The sequence below is a fragment of the Neofelis nebulosa genome, chromosome X (assembly GCF_028018385.1).
Source record: "Neofelis nebulosa isolate mNeoNeb1 chromosome X, mNeoNeb1.pri, whole genome shotgun sequence".
Taxonomy (NCBI): Eukaryota; Metazoa; Chordata; class Mammalia; order Carnivora; family Felidae; genus Neofelis; species Neofelis nebulosa.
The window spans coordinates 125,711,724-125,730,147 of NC_080800.1; the positions used below are offsets into that span (position 1 = coordinate 125,711,724).

At 50.6% G+C, this 18,424-nt stretch overlaps 1 protein-coding gene across 22 annotated transcripts in view; it reads left to right on the forward strand.

Annotated features, from left to right (window-relative positions):
* The window catches only part of ZNF185 (zinc finger protein 185 with LIM domain), a 70,694-nt gene that overhangs the window by 17,883 nt on the left and 34,387 nt on the right, over positions 1 to 18,424 (forward strand). For 11 of the 22 annotated variants that reach the window (XM_058713939.1, XM_058713948.1, XM_058713934.1 and 8 more), the window contains 9 exons: positions 645 to 731; positions 1,842 to 1,925; positions 2,190 to 2,231; positions 3,660 to 3,743; positions 4,213 to 4,302; positions 10,122 to 10,208; positions 13,225 to 13,326; positions 14,387 to 14,485; positions 17,357 to 17,446. In XM_058713939.1, the coding sequence (XP_058569922.1) occupies positions 645 to 731; positions 1,842 to 1,925; positions 2,190 to 2,231; positions 3,660 to 3,743; positions 4,213 to 4,302; positions 10,122 to 10,208; positions 13,225 to 13,326; positions 14,387 to 14,485; positions 17,357 to 17,446 (765 nt within the window). The remainder of the gene's footprint in view (positions 1 to 644; positions 732 to 1,841; positions 1,926 to 2,189; positions 2,232 to 3,659; positions 3,744 to 4,212; positions 4,303 to 10,121; positions 10,209 to 13,224; positions 13,327 to 14,386; positions 14,486 to 17,356; positions 17,447 to 18,424) is intronic. The other 11 variants (XM_058713928.1, XM_058713932.1, XM_058713936.1 and 8 more) reach the window with 8 other exon arrangements.

Sequence of the window (18,424 nt, forward strand, 5' to 3'; positions counted from 1 at the left end):
GAAGGGGCCGGTGAGTCTGGAGGAAGGGTCGTGGGTCATATCTCTGGGGCTGCTGTTGGCTGACTCTGTTTCCTGGACATGCCTCTGCCCCCTCTGGGGTGTAGGCCTGGCCGCTCTGGGGCCTGATGATCCTGAGCATGATGATAGCCCTGGCAGCCAAGTAATTGGCATTTTGTGCTGAAATCTGAACCGCTTCTTGGATATAAATCTTTGGGGCTCCCCTTCTGGCCCCTATCAAATAAGCCCCCCACTATGTGGCCAAGGAGGGGGTTTCTGGACAGAAGTATGGGTTGAATCTGCAGTTCCCAAGGGCCCCACATCTTTATATTACTTTATATCCCTTGTCACAACCATCCAGTGACATGGACCAGGTAGGAAATCTTTCTGGAGAAGGGTAGAGGCTTGAACTGGGCCTTGGAGGACAGTTAGGGTTGGAATAAGGAGAGAGGAGAGGGCTGTCTCTTGAGGAGGAAGAAGTGACATGAGCAAAGACTCAGAGGCAGCAATGCCAACATGTGCTATTATTGTTGTAAGTCAGGAAGCCAAACTGCTGAGGGTGGCAGCCTGTGACAGGGAACAGGGGCAGAGATGGGGGAGGAGGGGCCACAACCAACAGCATCCTCACACCCTCTCCCCTGCCCCAGGGCACCCTACAATGTCAGACGCAGCTCAGCATCAGGGGATGCTGAAGAGGAGGAGGTTCCCTTCTCATCTGATGAGCAGAAACGGAGGTAATGGTACCCGCTGAGCATCCCACAGTCAGGGCAGGGGCCCAAGTTTCTGTGGACCAGTAATATAGAAATGGTGCCAGTTGCAGTGACAAAATGCACAACACGTACAATATCAGTGCTGACTTGTTTGCTGGAGGAGTGGCTTCCAGCAACAGGTGTCATTCATTGAATCCTAGAACCACCCACTTAGTGTTGGGCCAGCTCAGGGGACCCTTTATGAAACTTTCATGGAGCAGAACCTAGGTAATGAGGGCTGGGGAAAGCCTCCCCTGGGTGGACAGAGTGTACAGAGGAAGGTGCTTCAGGACTTTATATCAATTTGCTAAAAAGGGTCCTGGGCAAATTGAACCAAAATCGGCCATCCTCCTAGGAGGAGCCCTCTGTGTGTATGCCGTGTGTGCTGTGTGGATGCTGTGTATGCTTTATGCTGGGCAGGGCCTGCATGGCTGGGTGGCAGAGCTATGCTCTGGAAGTGCCAGTGCCCCTCACCCCAAAATGAGGCTCAGGTACTTGGGCAGCAGCTAGGCTCTGAGGAAATAACTGCCCCCCCTTGCCCCGGGCTGAGCCTGCCCCCACTGCCAGTGTCTGTTGGGCCCTCTGCGCCTTAGGAAACAGCAAAGCTCCTGTGCTGAAGGTCTGGCAGATGGACAATCCTAAGGCCAGAGTCTGCAGTGACAGTGGTCCCTGGGCCTGGGAGGTACAGGGGAAAAGCAAGAAGTTCAGGAGCCAGGCTGCTGAGCATTGACTGCCCACTTTGCCATCAGCTAAGTGTGTGGTCTCACACAAGTCACTAAAGTTTCCCATGCCTCAGTTTCTTCATCTGTAAATTGTGGGTGATACTAGCACCTACTTTCCTAAGTTGTAAGGACTCAATGAGCCAGTATGGATTTGCAGCATGCAGCACAGGGCCAGGCCCACAATCTATGCTTGATAAATGTGGGCTGCATGGTCTCTGTTTCCTTTGAATAGTTCTGGGAGCAGGCGCTAATTTGACTTTCTGCACTTGCCTCCCTGGGGTGGCCCTGAGCCATCCTGGGTAGCCGCTGGGCTATGCTGGCAGAGTGAGTCCTGCCTTATGCCGTTAGATACCTTCTCTCTGTGCCACCGCAGGTCAGAGGCTGCAAGCAGTGTGGTGAGGAAGACAGCCTCCCGGGAGCACTCCTACGTTCTGTCAGCAGCCAAGAAGAACATCAGGTGAGTTACATGACAGGAGACACAGCAGGGCCTGGCTTCTGGGCCAACTCAGCTACCAACTGGCTCCCCTCCTTTCCTCCTGGCTAGACCTTCCAGGATTCTCAGATGCTCTTTCTGGAAAACTGAGAGGTCTGGCTCCTGCCATCAGGGCTAATGAGGTACTGGGAGTGAGAGAGAGGCCCAGGACCCTATAAAGCAAAGTGGTCATGATGTCACTTATCCATGGGTTCTGTCCAACACATTGCCTTTCTGCTTCCTTTGCAGCAGCCCTGCCCAGGAGATGCAGGCTCCATTCATTGCAAAGAGGTAAATGTCAGCAAGGGAATCTTTGCAAACCTCTTGCTGGCTGGAGAGAAAGTATCCTGCCAGCAGAGGTGGAGTATGATCACCATGGAAAGCAGGTGCAGAGTGGGAAGGGGCCTCTGTCCCTGAGCAAGGGAAGTTGTGAGGGCCTAGTGGCTTTTGTCTGGAGGCCAGATGAGCAAGTAGGTGGGTATGGTGGCACTTGTGGCGTCAGCAGGCAGTTCTGTGTAGGCAGGATCTGGCTGACAGAACATAGCTTGTGGCTGGAAACTTCCATTTGCTAACAGGGCTAGGCCCCTGATCCCCAATAGAGCCTTAGTGTTTCCAAGAGCTTCTGGGGTTTGAAGCAAAAAGTAGCTACCAGGCTAAAAAGGAGTTGTTCCCCTGCCCTCCCTCCCACTCTACCAGGGACAGGCTGGACAATGCCTCAGCAGGAGGGATTATTGGGCTGGGGTCCAGAGGCTTATTGGGAGCCTCTGCCTGGCCAGGCCCTTGGAAGTGACCATAACATTGGAGATGGGCCCTAAAGGGTGAACAGAATTCAATACGAAATTATCAGGACATTAGGACACTCCAGTTGAGTGAGAGAGGCATGTCCCCATCAGTTGAGACAGAATATCTTCTGGGAGAGAATATTTGGGGAGTATAAGGAAGAGACTTCCAGAAAGTTGAATTTTAGGGATATTCCATGAGGTAAACAAAGAAAGCATCCATGACAAGGTTGCATAGTGAGCTGAAGACTGGAATACAGTCAGGAAAGGGTGATGGCAGCATAAAGGAAGTGACAGATAATGATGTGCTTTTACTAGCTGAATTAGGTTGCCAGGGCTGGTATAAGAAAGTACCACAAACTGGGTGGCAAAGACCCGAGAAATGTACTGTCTCCTGTTCTGGAGGCTTTAAGTCCAAGATCCAGGTGTCAGCGGGATTGGTTCCTTTTGGAGGCTGTGAAAGAGAAACTGTCTCTGGCTTCTCTCCCAGCTTCTGGTGGCGGCAGGCAACCCTTGACAATCCTTGGCTTGTAGACACATCACTCCAGTCTCTGCTTCTATCGTCCTATGACCTTTTGTCTGTGTGTCTGTGTCCAAATTTCCCTCTTCTTATAAGGACACTGGTCATTGGATTTAGAGCTCACCCTGTTCCAGTGTGACCTGATCTTATGTTGACTATATCTGCGAAGACCTTATTTCCAAATAAGGTCACACTCACAAGTTCCAGGCAGACATGGATTTTGAAGGGATACTATTCAACCTGATATGCTGTCCTTTATCCCAAACTGGAGTTGCTGAGCCTCCAGGCTGGGCCACCTCATGGCCATAGACAGCACGGAAGGAAATCATGTCCTTTAGGAACAGCAAGCTGTAGGGCGGCTGAGCAGGCCACAGGTACCCTGGGGACAGGTGGTGCATCTGTTTCTTGTCTCGCCTAAAGGGTTGAGGTGGTGGATGAGGACAGGCCTTCTGAGAAGAGCCAGGACCCACCTGCTCTAGGAAGATCCTCTCCTGGCTCGAGCAGGTAATCAATTACTCATCTCTGTCTGGGGCTGGTGGCTGCCAGGCTTGCCTGCCACTGTTACTGTGGAACCTCTGCTAGGTCATCTCCTTGCAAAGCCTCAGGGTCAGTGTCCCCATGTGATCAGTGTCAAGACAGGGCACAGAAATCAATAAGAGCTTTTTGGCTGGATGTCCTAGGGCTAAAAGGAGCAAAACAGCCTGATCTCCAGGGAGAGAGTACATCACTCTTGTCTTTGTAATGTTATCTGTGTCAACTTAACCCACTTGTGGCCACAGCATCCTAGGAAAAAGTACTAGCCATAGGGTTTGAGAGGGCCTACCATCAGAGTGCTAGCCCTGCCATTCTTGGGCTTGTTAATAGCTCTATTGTAAATTGTCCAAGTTCAGCCTGCCAGCTATGTCCTCTGTCCTCTGCTGGGGAAGGAGGCTCTACAGCCCCCAGCCCCCCTCACAGCTGCCTTCTTTGCCAGTGTGGATGGAGACAGAGCCAAAGTGTCTCAGGGGATTTGGATTGAGCACATGCTGACTCTGCCCAGCCCTGGCAGGAGCTGGGAGCCCAGGTGGGTGCCATGAGCTGGCTTTGGCCTGTAAGCTGGTCAGATGGGACAGCCTGGGACTGGGGTGAGAAGGCAGGGGGCAGACTGAGTGCTGGTAATCTCACTACAGACGGGGTCCAGATTTGGTCTGATTTCTGAGCCCTGAGTGTCTGGGCAAATAATGGTGCTCTCTTGTCTGCAAATGAAGAGCAATCAATACCTCCTTGTACTTTTCAGTGAATCAAGGTAAGTCCTGTTCAGAGCACCACTTCCCTGTTGTTGCTGCTGTTTAAAGCTCCTGCCGGGACTGGGAGCTTTGTCCAAATCCAAGCCTGCTAAGTGGTATGCCTCCATGGAACCCTTGGAAGACTCTGAAACCAGAGGGGCAGAGCACCTTTGTCTACAGGTCACTTTTAGGGACCCCAGGGGATTTTCCAGCTCTTGTAATGCCACTGTGAGCCCCTACTTTCCTCCCCAGTTCAAGTCCCACAAAAATTTGTATGTGACCATGGTCCCTCAGGGTTCCCTCCTCTGTGCCAGGAGGGAGATAAGGCCACCTGCCATAGCATAGACTAGTGGAGAGCAAGGGTGCAGACCTTCTTTCCTAGAGGGAGCCAGGAGTGTGAGGCCATCCTGAGGCCATGGCTCCAGTGGCACCACTGCCCCTCTTCTTCACTGCCTCCATGTCATGATTCTCCCTGTTTGTCTAAACTTTTGTCCATTAGAATTTTTATTTATTTTTTTCAAGTTGATTTATTTTGAGAGAGACAGAGACATCGTGAGCAGGGGAGGGGCAGAGAAAGAGAGGGAGAGAGAGAATCCCAAGCAGGCTCTGAGCCATCAGCACAGAGCCCAAAGCAGGGCTGGAACTCACAAAACCCTGAGATCATGACCTAAGCCAAAATCAAGAGTCGGACACTTAACCGACTGAGCCATCCAGGTGCCCCTGTCGGTGAGAACTTTTAAACAAGTGGAAATATTTCAGAGCTCTTCACAAGGCAGCACTGATGGGACTTGGGGATTGATGGGACATAGGAGCTGTCTTAGTTAGCTAGGGCAGCTGTAACACGGAACCAAAGATGGGGTGACTCAAACAACTGAAATGTATTGTCTCACAGTTCTAGAGGCTGGAAGTCTGAGATTTAAGTGTCAGCAGGGTTGGTTCTTTCTGAGGGCTGGGAGGGAGGCCTCTCCTCAATTTGTAGATGGCCACCTTTCCCAGTGTGTCCTCACATGCTCTTCCCTGTGTGTGTGTCTGCATTCTAATCTCCTCTTCTTTTTTTTTTTTTTTTTTTTAACTTTTTTTTTTTTTTTTTTTTTAATTTTTGGGACAGAGAGAGACAGAGCATGAACGGGGGAGGGTCAGAGAGAGAGGGAGACACAGAATCGGAAACAGGCTCCAGGCTCCGAGCCATCAGCCCAGAGCCTGACGCGGGGCTCGAACTCACAGACCGCGAGATCGTGACCTGGCTGAAGTCGGACGCTTAACCGACTGCGCCACCCAGGCGCCCCTCTCCTCTTCTTATAAGGACATCAGTCATGTTAGATTAGGGGCCCACCCTACCTCAGTATAACCTCATCTTAACTAATTCCATCTGTAGTGACCCTATTTCCAAATAAATGTACCATGAAGTACCAGGGTTAGGACTGCAACATATGAATTTGGAGGGGACATAATTCAGCCCCAAACAGTGCACATCTCTGATTTCTCCTTGTCTTTTGTGCAGAAAAAGAAGAGCAGTGAATGGTTTCAGATGATTTTTAAAAGAGAACTTAGGAGAATTAGGTTGTGCTGTATTATGTATTTGAGAGGCATTTTAACATATCTTTTGGATGTTTAATACCCTTCATCTTCTGTTATAGTAAGGTGGCTATAGTGGTTTGTTAGGGCAGCAGTAAGAAAGTACCCCAAACTGGTGATTCAAACAACAGAAATATACTGCCTCACAGTTGTGAAGGCCAAAAGTCCGAGATCAATCTTGCCTGTGAGGCCCCAGGAAACAGAATTGGGACCAGATTACAGAAAGTTCTAGATACCAGAGATGTTTCACAATGGGGCAGCCTCCAATAGGAAGGAAAGAGTTCTCATCAGAAGTGTACAACTGGGGCTGGTCAGGGAGGCTTACTTTGATACTTCTCATAGTGCTTCTTCCCTCAGATTGTGCAGTCACACAATATATGGAACCCTGCCAGGCAGCTTCCAGGTGAGCCACTGCCTGGTCCTGGGTGGCCTTCTTTTCTGACCCCACTGTACCAGAGAGGTCTTGCACTGGTCAGGTCAGGCAACCACCATCAGTTCCCCATACCCAGCCTCTCTCTGCCTGGTTATCTGAGAACTCCAGGCTGGATTGTGCCCTTGAAGAAGTGCAGCCCTATGGGGAGCAGTGACTCAACCAAACTCTGGGTGCTGTACTGACTCAGAAAAAGCTGGTTTATGGCAGAGTGGGGCAGGAAAATATCACAGCCTTGTTTCCAGGTATGGTTCTGAAGAGGCTGCCTCTTCCCCAAGTCTGTCCTTGCCATATCCTCCTTGGCTCAAGTCTGACGTAACTTCCTCATCTCACCCAGCAGGCCAACCAGGAGTAAAGCCCTTGTCTTAGGTGCCAAACCCTTCAGGGACTTCAGGGAGGGCTGAAAGTTTGGAATAGGAGTGCACCACAAGAACACCTACAGGCTGTGTCCTCTGGGCTGTCCAGCTGTCATTTCCCTTCCATCAGATGCCGGACCTGCCTGGCATCTCAAAGGTCCCCCAGCTCCAAGTGCTTACATCTGAATTACTTGTCTCTACCATCACTCCCACCCCCTGCTCAACAGTGGAGGGGGCCTTCCCTCCATGCACCCCAAAACTTGTTTTCTTGGGTTCATCTTGTTTTTAACCCTCTCATTGTGGGACAACTCCTATATACCTTGTGGACTGAACTTATTCAGATACCCTCTTCCAGAGAAACTGGTATGCACAAAGGCCCCCAGGCCTGGTTGCTGTCCCTGTCACAGCACTGGTCAAGCTTCCTTGGCTTTCTGCCTCATTCGACCATGGTGAGGCCTGCAGGCTGTGCCCCAGCATGCTTTCTGACAGAGTAAGCTGGAGAGCACTGAGTAAAAGCACAGCTTTTGGCACAAGGCAAACCCTGGCATTGCCTTATACTGGCCTTGTGCAAGCCACTTTACCTCTCTATGCCTCAGTTTCCTCATGTATACAATAGTGAGTAGTGATGCCTACCTCCTGAGGCCTTCTCAAATACTAAATGGGATAATACATATGAAATCCTTGGCAGAGTGCCTGGGTGCTCCCAGTTATAGGCTTGCTGATTTGCAGGGCAAATGAAGAGACCAATATTGCCATCTTGCCGGCCTCTGAGGGAAATGCGGTTGTGGGTGCAGAGAAGGAGGTACTCCCACAGGCAGGTGGGTCCACACTGGAAGAGTGCTCCCAGTCTCCATTGGCTCTCAGCCTAGCTGACAACTTAAGATTGGACTAGAGCCATCTGTGGTTGAAGGTCTGGTGAGGGAGGGGCTGGTGGGCTGCTGCAGGAGAAGAGACACCGGAAGGCCCCTGTATGAGTTTGCTGGAGCTGCTGTCACAAGTTAACACAAACTCGGTGGATAAAACATCAGAAATGTGTCCTCTCACACCTGGAGGCCAGAAGTCCTAAATCAAGGTGTCAGCAGGGCTATATGTTCCCTTCAAATGCTCTGGGGGAGGATTTGTTCCAGGTCTTTGTCTTAGCTTCTGGTATTGCTGGCAATCCTTGGCAGCTCTCAGTTTGTAGATGTATCACTCCAGTCTCTGCCCCTGTCTTCACATGGCCATACTCCTTCTGTGTGTCTGTGTACAAATGCCCCCTTTGTATAAGGGCATCAGTCACACTGGATTAGGACACTCTCTTCCAGTATGAGTTTATCTTAAGTTTATTGTATCTGCAATGGCCCTATTTCCAAATAAGGGCACAGTCATAGATACCAGGGGTTAGGACTCCAGTATATCTTTTAAGGGGACACAGTGCAACTCATAACAGCCCCTCTGGAAGAGGTGCCACTTGAGCTGGGTCTTCAAGAAGGGATTGCTCAATGGGGTGACAAAAAAGGAAGAAGGCATTGAGGGAGAGGTGCCAGCTTGGGCAGGTTGGGGTGACACTTTGTTCCTATTTCCTCCGCCACATAACCAGAAACACCAGTGAGGAAGTATGTTTTACTTGCCTGTGATGTTCCCAAGTGGGGTGTGTCCTGGCCAGGTGCTTTATGCTGTCATCATTGCTATCATGGGAGGAGACATGCACAGATCAGAGCTTCCCCTGTGCACCAGGCCCCCTGTCCCTGGAAGCCCTTCCATTTCCGCCTGTCATCTCTAATGTGCGACTTCTCAGCCAAATCCCAGGAAGGACATACACAGGCAGCCCACTGACCTGGTCCTCTATGGCCTCCTAGTTTAGCTTGGAGCCGGACATCAGGATCAACTCCAAGGTGACTTTCCAAGGAGAGCAGCGAAGTCACACCGGCTCACCCAAGGTGAAGACTACCTGTTTCTCTGTCTTCACCCTGGCCTCTCCTTCCCTGTCATGGACCCAAAGGTGCCTTTCTAAAGTGCCAGTCTGATCATGTGAAGCTCTTCACCCCCCACTTTAAGCCCATTCCATGGCATCCCTTTGCCACACCAGATCTGGTTTCATCATTTAAGGCCCTTGCCAATCGCTTCTCAGCCTTTTGGCTAAGATCAAGTGTAGTATTTAAGGCCCCTGCCAGCCTCCATCTCTTCCTCTCCCACCTGCTTCCAGCTGGCCCCCAGCGAGGCCACATCTCCATGAAGCTTCTCAGGTGCCCTTGGGGCTGAATTTGTGCACAGTCTTACACTTTAGTAGAGTCAGGACCCATGCTACTCTGTCCCTATTTTGCCCCCCATACACACTAGGCTGGGGGCTTCACCTGGCCTGGAACTCACCTCCATCTATAACCCAGGACCCAACCCAGTGTCCACAGGCTGAAGAAAGGAGGGAGTGGCTGTAAGTGGTTTGGGTCTTAAAGGATGGCTTAGGCCTTACTTTGTGGACCTAGAAAGGTATGGTCTTGAGTGAAGAGTACTCCCACAAAGCCAGAGAGCTCTAGATTGCCTCTGGCTCTGGCCATCACCATGGCCCAAGCCTGCTGGGGGCCAGGTCCTGCAGTGGAATCAGACTTGGTGGGATGTATGTGGTCAGCTGTGGGCCAGGTTCTGAGCACGGGAATCCTCAGAAGGGTCCTCTGAGTGCTGAGAATGTCTGATTCTCTGTGAACTCCAGTTCACAGGCAACTGTCACTTTCCTTCATCCCCTAAGTCTCTGATATCCTACTCCCACTGGCTCTCACTCCAACTTTGGCCTGTAGGTTTCCTGATTATCTTGTTTGTCATCAGTCCCCATCAGCCTATATACCCAGAATTCCCACTGGCTTCACAAATAGCCACTTTGGGCATTCCAGTGGAACCATAGCCAGGGCTCATCTCTGCAAGTGGGTGACAGCATCATGACAGCAGCTACAGACAGGGCATTGGGGCTGGGCAGTCCCATTTCCATCCAGAATCCACTTGCTATGTTTAAAGGGGGCTGGGCTCAAGGGTGGGAGACTGGTAAAGGGGTGTTTCACTCTCCTTCCTCTGCGACCTGGAGGTCAGTGAGTCAAGCTCAGCTGTAGCACCAAGAAAGCTAAAGGCCAAAGAGGAGACAAGAGAAAAAAAAAGACAATGGTTCTGGGTGTCCCACTGCATTACCCAGGAAGCCTCTGAAGGAGAATGCCCTTGGACCCCTAGCACAGATGGGAAAGGGGGAGGCTTTCCTTACCAGCAACTCCCTGGCTATCTTTCGTGGCTACAGTACAAGAGGTGAGGAAGTTGTCCACCTGCAGATCATGACACCTGGGGCAGGACTCCGCCTGATGACCCCAGACCTGGAAGGAATGAGGTATGGGGGCCCTGCTGGGCTCCTTCCACACCATTTTAGAGATGGGATAAGCAAGGAAGGGATGCAAATGATTAGGCCCAGGGGCTGGTTGGTAAGAGACATGGTCAATATAGGTTCTCTGCCTCCATTCATGTTTTCACCCCACACCTCTTTAGGGGCAAGTACTTGGTTCATGTGAGGCAAACCTGGCCCTGGCGAGCCAGAGGTGACTGTCCCCTGGCCAGAGATGCTGACCATCTGCCTGGTAGGAGAGGCAGACGCAGACACCAGCAAGCTGTGAGGGCTCAGCCCTGCCAAGCACTGAGAACAAGACAGGACAGCTGTGCTGGGTTGGGACATGGGCTCTGCAAAGCCCCCTGAAGCCACTGGGGCAGTTGCTCTGCTTGTGTGACAGGACTATTGGGAACAGGGTAGGGTCACCAGGTCAGCCTTGACAGCTCATGATGCCACCACACCTGGTGCTGGGGAGGGTGAGGGACAGGAGGACTACAAGGAGCACAGAGGGCCCAGCCCTTGCCTCAAGATAGGAGGCAGGGAGCCATGCAACAGGCATACAGGATGGGGCGTGGATTGCTAGGAGCTGGGGTGTGGACAAGGGGAGATCTGAGCATGGAGGGGCCAATTTTCTTTGGAGGGGCAAGTAGTGGGAGGGATCCTGCAGCACTCTCTCTCCTACTCATTTAGCTATTCACTCAACTAACATGTACTGAGCTCCTGATGCACACCTGACCCCTGCGCCAGGGCCTAGAAGGCAGCTGTGAAGCAGCCAGACTGAGACTCTTCCTCATGAATCCCAGAGTCTGGGGAGGAAGGCCAGAGTGTATGCCCACTGGAGCAGTAGGAGCTCCAAAGGGGCCTCTCACTAGCATAGGGGTGGGTTGGTTAGGGAAGGCTTCCTGGAGGAAGTGTCATCCAAGATGAGTCCTGATGGATCTCTAGGTACCTTTACTCTCCTCTTTGGTGCCTTCTTCTTCACACCCCCACCCCAGTCTGGCACTGAGTCCTACCTATTCTATTTTAGAGATATTTCCTATTCTTATTCTCCTATTGCCCCATCCCTAGACCCTCCACATCTCTACCTGGGTGAGATTTCTAAAAGGCAGAAGTAGTCATTCCAGCCCCCTGGGAAAACCCTGCAGTGCCCCCCACCCTGATTGGGCTCTGCAGCCTGAACTCAGTACTCCTCATATACCCCTCCCTCCTTGGGCCCTTGTCTCCAGCCTCCCAGGTCTCCATGTGGTGCCTATGCACAGTTGTCCACTCCTGGATCAATTTTCCCTAAGAACTCTGAGAGCCTGGAGGGCAGGGGCTGCAGCTAAATGTTCTCTACATTCCCTCTGGCCCAGAACAGAAATGTGAGAGTGTTTGTTGCTGGAATGATTGAGGATCATCCAGTGTGACAACATCTTTAATAAGGTAACATTGGAAGCTGCTTCACTGATTTTCCTAAGGTGACCAGTCTTTGAGAAACAGGGTCCAAGTAACCCCAAGAGATGCAGGAGGAAGCCAGGCTGCCTCCAGTGAACATCCCTGCTGTGCCTCCTGTCTCCAGAACCCACAAGGCTTCTGGTACTTTGTCTGGGAGTGGCAAAGCTACAACCATTGAAATCCCACGGGGGTGCTCCTCTCCCACTTTCCAGATAATCAATTTGGGGAAAGAAGAAAGAGAGAAAGCTAGAATTCACCAAGCCCTGCCCTGCCTCCACAGCCTAGCAGGTATCCTCATGCATGATGCAGATGCAGTCACTATGTCTATTTTACAGATGAGGAAACTGAGACCCTGAATGGTCAAGTAACTTGCTCAAGGTTACATGGCCAAGAACAGGCAGATCCAGGACTCCACTCAGGCTGCCTGACTCCCACTCTGCACCTTTTGCTCCATAACTCACCACACTACTGAGGACCAGGGGCAAGGGACAAGGAGGGGTGATATAAATACTTAGTATTTTTAAATGAATATATAATGAGTTTACTTGTGGGCAACCAAATACAAATTGCTGGGAGGCATTTGAGGGTTTGTAGTTGAGGTTTGGGAGAGGTCAGGGTTCAAGAAATTTACATGTTATATGCAGACAGATGAAAGCTGAAATAATGGGATTCAATGTCAGTGTTTACATGAAGTACAATATCAAGGGAATTGAGAGAGGGGCTAGCAGGCTGGGCACAGAGCCCAGTGTGGAGGTGGCAGCTGCCTGGTCATCCCCCCGAGGGCAGCTGGGAATGGCAGTCAATTCTAGCCATGTCGAGGGTGAGCTGACCGAGGGACAGTCTGAAAGGCATTGGAGGTATGGGTCAGGAGCACAGAGATGTGCGAACATGTGGAAGTCATTGGTTTGAGGGTAGCAGTTGATGTCAAGGAGGAGGAGGTGGGCAAGGAGGTGGAGCATGCAGATGGAAAGGAATGCTGATAACACCAACATTAAGGGGCAGAAGATGAGGGAATGGTGAAGGAGACTGGGAAGGTATGGCAAGAGAGGTAGGAGATGGTGTCACAGTCATGACAGATGAATTTGGGAAAGAAGACAGGAGTGGCCCATTGGGTCAGTGGTCCTGAATGGTGATAATGAAAGTAGTGTATACACTGAGGCTCCTCGATGACCTCAGAGAGAACATAGGGAGGTTGAATTAGCAGCTTAGGAGAAGTCTCAACACCATGGAGGATTATAGTGCAGAACTCTGAAATCAGACTGGGTTCAAATCCTAGCTCTTCCCCTTGGGAACTTTGGGGCAAGTTGCTTGGGCTGTCTGTGCTCCCATTCACTCATCTAGAAAGTAGGCAGGGATAAATATACTGCCCATATCCTGGGGTTTATGTGGAGGGTTAATGCATGCAAAATCATGAGAATGGAGTCTGACCCTAAATCAATAGTAGCTATTAGTAATGATATTTTGAGAATTGGCTTGTCCTGCAATATCAGCTTTTAAGTTCCTTGGAGACAGTTGGCATCTGAGTATGAGATAAATGCCTTCATCTGAGTGTGGTTGGATGGTTAACTTATGTTTCTTTCCTCCATAGGTCTTCCCTGGGCTCCAAATACAAGGAGGACCCCAGTCCTAGAGAGGCCAAGAAAGACTTGGCTGGTGAGGAGGCCTGCAAGGGCCCCAATCTAGACCTAAGGTAACTCAGTGCAGGGACATAGAGCCCATGTGGCCTATGGTGTAAGGTCCATGGATACAGCTGGGACCAGGACTGTCCAGTTCCCCACTGTGTCCCCAGTGCCTGGGGCAGTGCAAGTCCTCAGTGAATATCTTTTGAAAGAATCAATGAAGGAATGTATGAGGTTTGGAGAGGGGCAGGCCCCTGCCAAGATCCCTCAGAAAGCCAGTTGCAGAGGAGGACAAAACTCCAGGCCAGACCACCCCTACCCAGCCCTTGGCCCAACTTCACTGTGCCTTTGCCCCCACTGAAAGCAGTCCTGCTGATGGCCAGGGCAAGCAAGCCTGCCAAGTCAGAAGTTTAGGGAAGTCAATGACCGAAGGATGCATTGACCTCAACAGAGCATCTAGCAGAGACTTCCAGGATGAACTGTGGATAAAGGGAGACATGGCAGGTGCTGGCAAGGATGGGAGGCAGAGCCAGTGGTGGATGATGAGTCCAGAAGGGATGGTTGTGCCCAGCCATCCTATGACTATCTCATTGAGCTGTCCTTCATGCTAGACCAAGGAAGCCTGGGTGTGGTGAGCAACGGCTGAGAGTTGAGTGTTTCTTCAATGGGAAGTTGGTAACCAGTAATGGATAAGAGCCCACAGCCTTGCCTGTCTGCCTCCATTTTATCAGTGTGGGGTTCTGGATCCCCAATGGGGACTCAGTCATGAAATGAAGGAAGGGGACCTGGGATGTCTGGGGGAGCTTGTTTCTGCCTTGGGCTCTATTATTTATTAGTGGCCCCAAGTGCTTTGCCCTTTGTTTTTTTGACCATTGGCTTCCCCACGTTGTGCCAGCTTCCTCCCAAGTTGCCACTTTGCTCTGTTTTTTGGCTCCACTCTTGCTGCCATTCCATCAGGTTTGGAAGAAAAGCAGAAATACTTGCTGATGTCCAGTTGGCTCTAGTTGGAGCAGCGCAGGGTGGCAACTGGGAGCCTGGGCTTCTAGTCCTTGAGGCCTGCTCTCAGGACATCTTAGTTATATTAGATCAAAACCTAATCAGAGTCAGCAAATGTTTCTCTTCCCATAACAGGTCAAGTGCACAGTCAAGTGATGGCAATGTGGGATCCAGAGCCATGGGCTTCCCACCTGAAGGCTTGATTGAAGCAGACATTGACTCTGGGAGAGGAGGGTAAGCTGCCTGGAGGAGGCAGATGGCCCCAGGTTACTGATTCTCTCATGTCCCTGGTGACAGGCCAGGGTCAAGCTGCCAAAACTGCCTGGGTTACGGGGGACTGAACACTGGTCATTTCCCATAGTCCTGTCTACAGCTTGCTTCTCCAGTTGCTCCCACCACATCCTTTGTCCCTGTGCTTTCCACTTATCAGAATTGCCTATGCTTGAATCTTGCTCCTTCTCCTGCCCTCTGCCACTTGCTCTCAAGATCCTCCAGAGCAGACGCAAGGGTCCACTTGCAGCTGGAGGTTCAGCCCTGCCTGGGCAGACACCAGGAAGTAGAATGAATATGTATGGAATGAGTGAAGGGACAAATGAATGACCAAATGATGGGTTAATCAGTGCCTTCTCTCTTCTTGGCTGAGCTCCGAGGACAAGCTAGAAGGAGGTCCTTCATCTCTGCTTTCCTCTTTTCCTTCCACAAATCCTTAAGCTCCTTTTCCTGTCCTGCCCACCTCCTCTGGACAGCTATGTTCTGTGGTTCAGTGAGAGGAAAAGCAGTGGTCCCACTGAGAAGATAAACATGTCTGGCTGGGCTCTAAGTTCCTGGATCTGGGTGGAGTCAGGGTCCACTTTCTCAGGTGATTCAGGGAGTGGTTCCCAAGGTCCCACCTGTCCCTAAGTGGCTGCAAACCAAGCATGAGTCATCCTTGGGGACAAAGTATAGGTATGCTGATGTTGGCACAGATAGTTCAGCTCCAAGTTGTGCTAGTGCCCTTATGGTTCAGAGCAGACGGACAAAGCCAGTGTCTGCAGAGAGCCACAAGGGCATGCTGCCAGCTAGCACACCTGCCCTACCACTCTGCTTCAGCAGGTGCAAAGAAAGGCCACTGGGTTGGGGCCTTGGCTCTTTGAGCTGTCACTAGTGGAAACCACTGTCTGAAAGGCCAACACTTGCAGCCTGCCTCACTGTGTCCTGGCCAGCACAGTTGTGCAGATTAACTGTTGCTGTTGTAGACCTCTGGTCCAGTGTGATTGGGTAAAGTTCTTGACTGCTTTATCTTTGAATATTCATCCAGATCATTCTTGCTAACACACCCTCCTAAAACAAAGTCTTGGCTTTCTGCTTTCAGTTTCTTTAAAATTAAGCCAAACATCAAATTAACTTGCAAAACAGTCTAAAGACTTTTAACCTAGTTTTTTACATCGTCTTACCTGTACATATTTTGGCAATGATTTTTAAGAAACTTACCTTTATTATATTTCCAAGGAAAATGTTTCTTTTTTTAAGATTTTATTTTTAACTAATCTCTCCACCCAACGTGGGGCTTGACTTTATAACCTCGGGATCAAGAGTTGCACGTTCTACCGACTGAGCCAGCCAGGTGCCCCAGAAAATGTTTCTTATGCAAAAAACAACCACTCCTTTTCCATTCACTTTTATGAGTTTAATAATTGAATTTAGTAATTATGGTTGCAAGTACAACTGGGATAAATGGATGTGGGAACAAACATGAAGAATCTTAGTGAATGTGTTACTCAAGTGCAGGCTTGCATGGGCAATGAGGTGCTCTGTGAGCTGTGACTGCTCAGCTTGCTGTGAACATCAACCTGCCTGATTTACAGAGACAAAGAATGCAACCTACCCCTGGAAAGACTGGGTAAGACAGCACCCAGTCACTCAATCTGTATCAAGTTGATGGATACAGATAGACTACAAAGGGATGCTGCTTCTATAAATGTCCACAGGCCCCAGTAATAAAAACAGGAACAATTTAGCACATGTTAGGGCCCAGGCATTATTCTAAGTACTTAGCATCTATTATCCCATTTACTCTCCTCAGAAAACTTATGAGGCAGACACAATTATCATCCCCATTTCAGGTGATGTGCCCAAGGTCACACACCTGAGAGGTAGCAAAGTACTGATCTGAATCCAGGCAATGTGCCTGCAGGGAGCCTACACTTAACCACAAGGACACGGTGGCCCAGTGTCAGGCAGCTGTGTGATCTGAGTACTGTGCCCTGAGCATCTGTTCGAGCAGTCCTTCAGTTCTCATCATCTGTTGGGGATAGAATCCATCCCTTTGGGAGGAAGTACACATATAGACACAAAGTCCTGAACCCAGACCAGGCTTGGACTCCTTCCACAGAGTGTGCCCAGCTGTTGGCTTCCCTCTTCTCCTGGATGATCAAGATGTGTTTAGTGAAAACTCTCAGCCTTGAAAGCCCAGCAGGTATTCACAAGGACCCAAGCTGAGGTGGCAGAAGGGATGGCATTAGGAAGCAAAGCCTGGGAATAGACCCTCCTGTAGGGACTGCAGCCCAATCCAGCAAGCAGGAATCAGAGGAAGGAATCCCAGGGACAGCCAACTGGCACTAGGAGGCTCAGTACCAGGGAGCACATGGAGGTGGCTGAGGAGGGCACATGGCTCTAGAGTGCTAAGGTGCAATGGGAAGGGGTTGTGCATTCCCAAGCTGCAGGTTTCTGCCCTATTCCATCTACCAGTCCACCAGTAGGAGTGGCCAGTTTGCTGTGGGTGTGCAGAGCATTTAGTAAAGAACAATCTTCCTGGACTCCCACACAGCCCTAAGAGGTGTATAGGTCAGGCAAGGATACTGGAGCCCCAAACTAGGAGACTTCCCCAGGGACCCCTGAGCTGATCAGGGGCAGTGCTTGATCTTGAACTCAGGTGCCCAGTTCACAGCTGGGACTCACAAGACGTTATCACACACAGTGGCATCTGTGCCATACTAACAGCAGGACTGAGATGCCATCCTTTACTGGCAGATGTAGGTTCCCCTTTCTGGTGAGAAGGCAGCTGGCAAGGGCCCCGAGTTTCCTTTGCTCTAAGGCCTCAGCAGGCCTGTGTGCTTTCTCCCTCAGCTCCAGCTCCACTTTGGCCTCTGCTGGACCAGCTGAACAGAAGAGTGACAGTCCAGCAGACCTGGAGGACAAGGATGCATACTCGAAGGGGTAAGGCATCAGGGAATAGTGCTGAGCTTCTGAGGTGGAGAGATGCAGGTCAGGTATGCACTGGCCTTTGGGCTTGGAAGGTGAGGCCAGCAAGGCCTGTGAGCTGGTCTGAAGCAGGTGGCAAGAGGTGAAACTGCAGCTAGAACCCTCTGGCTTCTGGCTCTGAGGCCAGAAAGTCTTCCACTACACTTTGCTTCCTCCAGCCAGGAATTCTTCCAAAATCAGGAAATCACCCAGTCTTTTTTTTTTTTTTAGTGTTTATTTATTTTTGACAGGGAGAGAGTACAAGCAGGGAAGGGGCAGAGAGAGAGGGAGTGAGATAATCCCAAGCAGGCTCTGCACTGTCAGCACAGAGCCCGGATGTGGGGCTTGATCCCACAAACCATGAGATCATGACCTGAGCCGAAATCCATGCTTAGCCAACTGAGCAACCCAGGTGCCCCAGGTACCCACACTTTCCATCAGCAATCACTCGAATGGCACCTGCCCTGTGCTAGAGGCTGGAGCACACAGATATGGCTGATGGGAGGTAAAGCCCAGCCCAGATTGGAACAATACATTATGCTGGAGCAGGGGAATGGGGGACAGGACAAATTTCATGGGGGAGGTGGCTTTTGAGCCTAATCTTGAAAGGTGAATAGGAGCCCTTCAAGCAAAGGGAAGAGGATATGCAAAAGACTCCAAACAACCTGGTATTTCCTGAGCACTGTATGCAGTTGAGTGTGGCTAGTACTGAGGGTCCTTGTGGAGGAGTGGTGGAATAGAAGGCCTATTGAGGTATGAAAGGGCTGATTCTTTAATACTGGATATTGTTAATGACCACAATAGCTACTTAACTTTGGGTCACCTACTGTGTGCACTGCACTCTACTCACTGTCTCATACAGTGCTCCCCACAATCCTGTGAGGTTTGCACTCAGTAGGAATGAAGAACAAATGTGTGAAACCTAAGTCTCTGTGCCTTCTGGGAAGAACAGTG